We start from the raw sequence: 2,155 nt of genomic DNA, 5'->3' as shown, positions 1-2,155 counted from the left end.
AAAGGGCTTGAAACCAGCTTTCTCATCCCATGGTGAAAAACTAGGGATTCCATTTAAAAAAACCATCGTGACCCCTGAATGACCTTCAAAATGACCTTCTTCCCCCGTGTAACCCTAAACTTTTCATACGAAACATTTTTCTCTATCCCTACTAGTTTTCGAGATATTTGACTGGATCACTTCAGATGGTCCACCCTGTATATTGGAACAATTACTTGAACAAAATGAGCCAAAGAAGATGCAGTAGACTGTTTTTTAGAACAAATTGGTTTTATCCTGCGAAAATTAAGTTACCTTCGAAGAAGACAGATACAATTTAAAGAAAGATGCAGTAGACTGTTTTTTAGAACAAATTGGTTTTATCCTGCGAAAATTAAGTTACCTTCGAAGAAGACAGATACAATTAGACATACTGCAGATACTTTATAAAGCAGAAGATGAAGAGGCAAAAGAACTTACATGAAATTAACTTTTTTTAATATTATCTTTATGTTGTCTTTTTATATATATATCCCAATATCGCATTTTCTTATAATATAAGTGTATTAGATAATGAAAGAAATATATTTTGATTTATAAAAATTTATTTATGTACAAGTTATTAATTACAAATTATTAATATAAAGTTATTTATTTTTGTATTTATTTCTATTTTAAATGTATTTCACGTAAAAGAGGCAATTAATGCGAGTCGATTTAACATAATTTTTTAAAGAGTCAATATCTAATATAATTTTAATACTCGTTGTTTAAAGCTTGTTTCCAAGATAATGGATTTGATGTTTCGAAATATGTAGCAAATGCGTCTCTGATTTTTATACCGTCAACATTTCTACGTCTATTCTGATTACACTCATCTTGATATCCAGTAGAGATTATATTTCGGTCGTTGGCAGTTAAAACAGAGTACTGTCTTTCATTCGGTTGCAACTGAAGTTCGTGTTTCATGATAAAATTATGTACAGCCGTTGCAGCTTGTACGGCAATTTTAACTGTTAAAATATTAGCGATAATTGGCCGGCGAAAAATTCGCCATCTTGCCGCAAGAATCCCAAATGCACATTCTACACTTCTCCTTGCCCGACTTAATCGATAATTAAAGATTTTCTGCGTTATACTTAAGTTTCCACTTCGAGAATACGGTCTCATCATGTAGGATGACAGTGGAAATGCTTCATCTCCTACTGGAACATATGGAAATTTGATCCCGCTATTATCCAAATGTCTAGCCGAAGGCATAAGGCATTTGAAGTGAACTTGTGTCCAATAGATGAGCAAGGTTACTGCTAGCAAACACCAGCATCGCTACGTCTTCCTTCTGCTCCGATGTCTACAATGCTAAAGCAACAATTTGTATCACTCACGGCAAGCCGATTTATACTATGATTGCCTTTATAATTGTAGAAAGACGAGCCACTATTCGGTGGTGCCTACAATTAACAATAATACAATAACAGATTTATTTTAAAATAGTTCAAAATATGTTCAAAAAATAGTTCTATCAGATACATGCCTGAATCATAATGTGCTTTCCATCGACAGCTCCAATGCAGTTGGGAAATTGACAAATTCTCTCAAAATCGTCAGCAACTTTTTGCCAATTTTCATCAGTGGGTTGTAGAAAAACTCTATCTTTTAATACTTCCCACAATGCAGTGCAAGTCTCCTTTATGATTTTAGAAGCTGTATTTGCTCCAATACGAAATGCATATGAAAGAGATGCCATACTATCACCAGATGCCAACCAGCGTAAAGCCAGTTGCAATCTTGTACGAGATAAAATTGGAACTCGGCATAATTCTTGCTTCTCAATAAGTGGTCCAACTAATGACAGCAGTTCTTCAAATAATTCCGGAGTCATTCTAAAGTAATTGAAGAACTTCTCACGATCGGTCGTTTGCATTTCAACGACTAAATTGTCACTTGCGCCTTGAAGATGTCTCATTCTTTGTGTAAACATTGGCCGTACCCAAAATTTTCGTTTTTTTGTATATTTTTTATTTTGTAATAAAATATTATAAGCGAAATATAATTTTCGTACTCTCTTAAATATCAGAATAGCACGCCAACTTGGCATATTTCTTGCATTTCGCAATAATTTTAACATCACAGTTAATACTACTTCTTCGTCCATCGTTGTAATCTCCAAAAAAAA

General features: G+C 33.6%; 1 protein-coding gene across 1 annotated transcript; it reads right to left on the bottom strand.

The window, feature by feature from the left end:
* Positions 1 to 1,286: 1,286 nt before the first annotated feature.
* Positions 1,287 to 1,945, bottom strand: LOC108770786 (putative nuclease HARBI1). Its single transcript, XM_018522508.1, has 2 exons — positions 1,514 to 1,945; positions 1,287 to 1,430 (listed from the first exon to the last, which is right to left on the bottom strand). Exons 1-2 carry the CDS (start codon positions 1,943 to 1,945, stop codon positions 1,287 to 1,289), a joined length of 576 nt encoding a protein of 191 aa, XP_018378010.1.
* Positions 1,946 to 2,155: the final 210 nt, after the last annotated feature.

Source organism: Trachymyrmex cornetzi, unplaced genomic scaffold, assembly GCF_001594075.2.
Source record: "Trachymyrmex cornetzi isolate Tcor2-1 unplaced genomic scaffold, Tcor1.1 scaffold1339, whole genome shotgun sequence".
NCBI lineage: Eukaryota > Metazoa > Arthropoda > Insecta > Hymenoptera > Formicidae > Trachymyrmex > Trachymyrmex cornetzi.
Note: the sequence above shows the minus strand (reverse complement) of the source record. Positions and strands in the feature narration are given on the sequence as shown.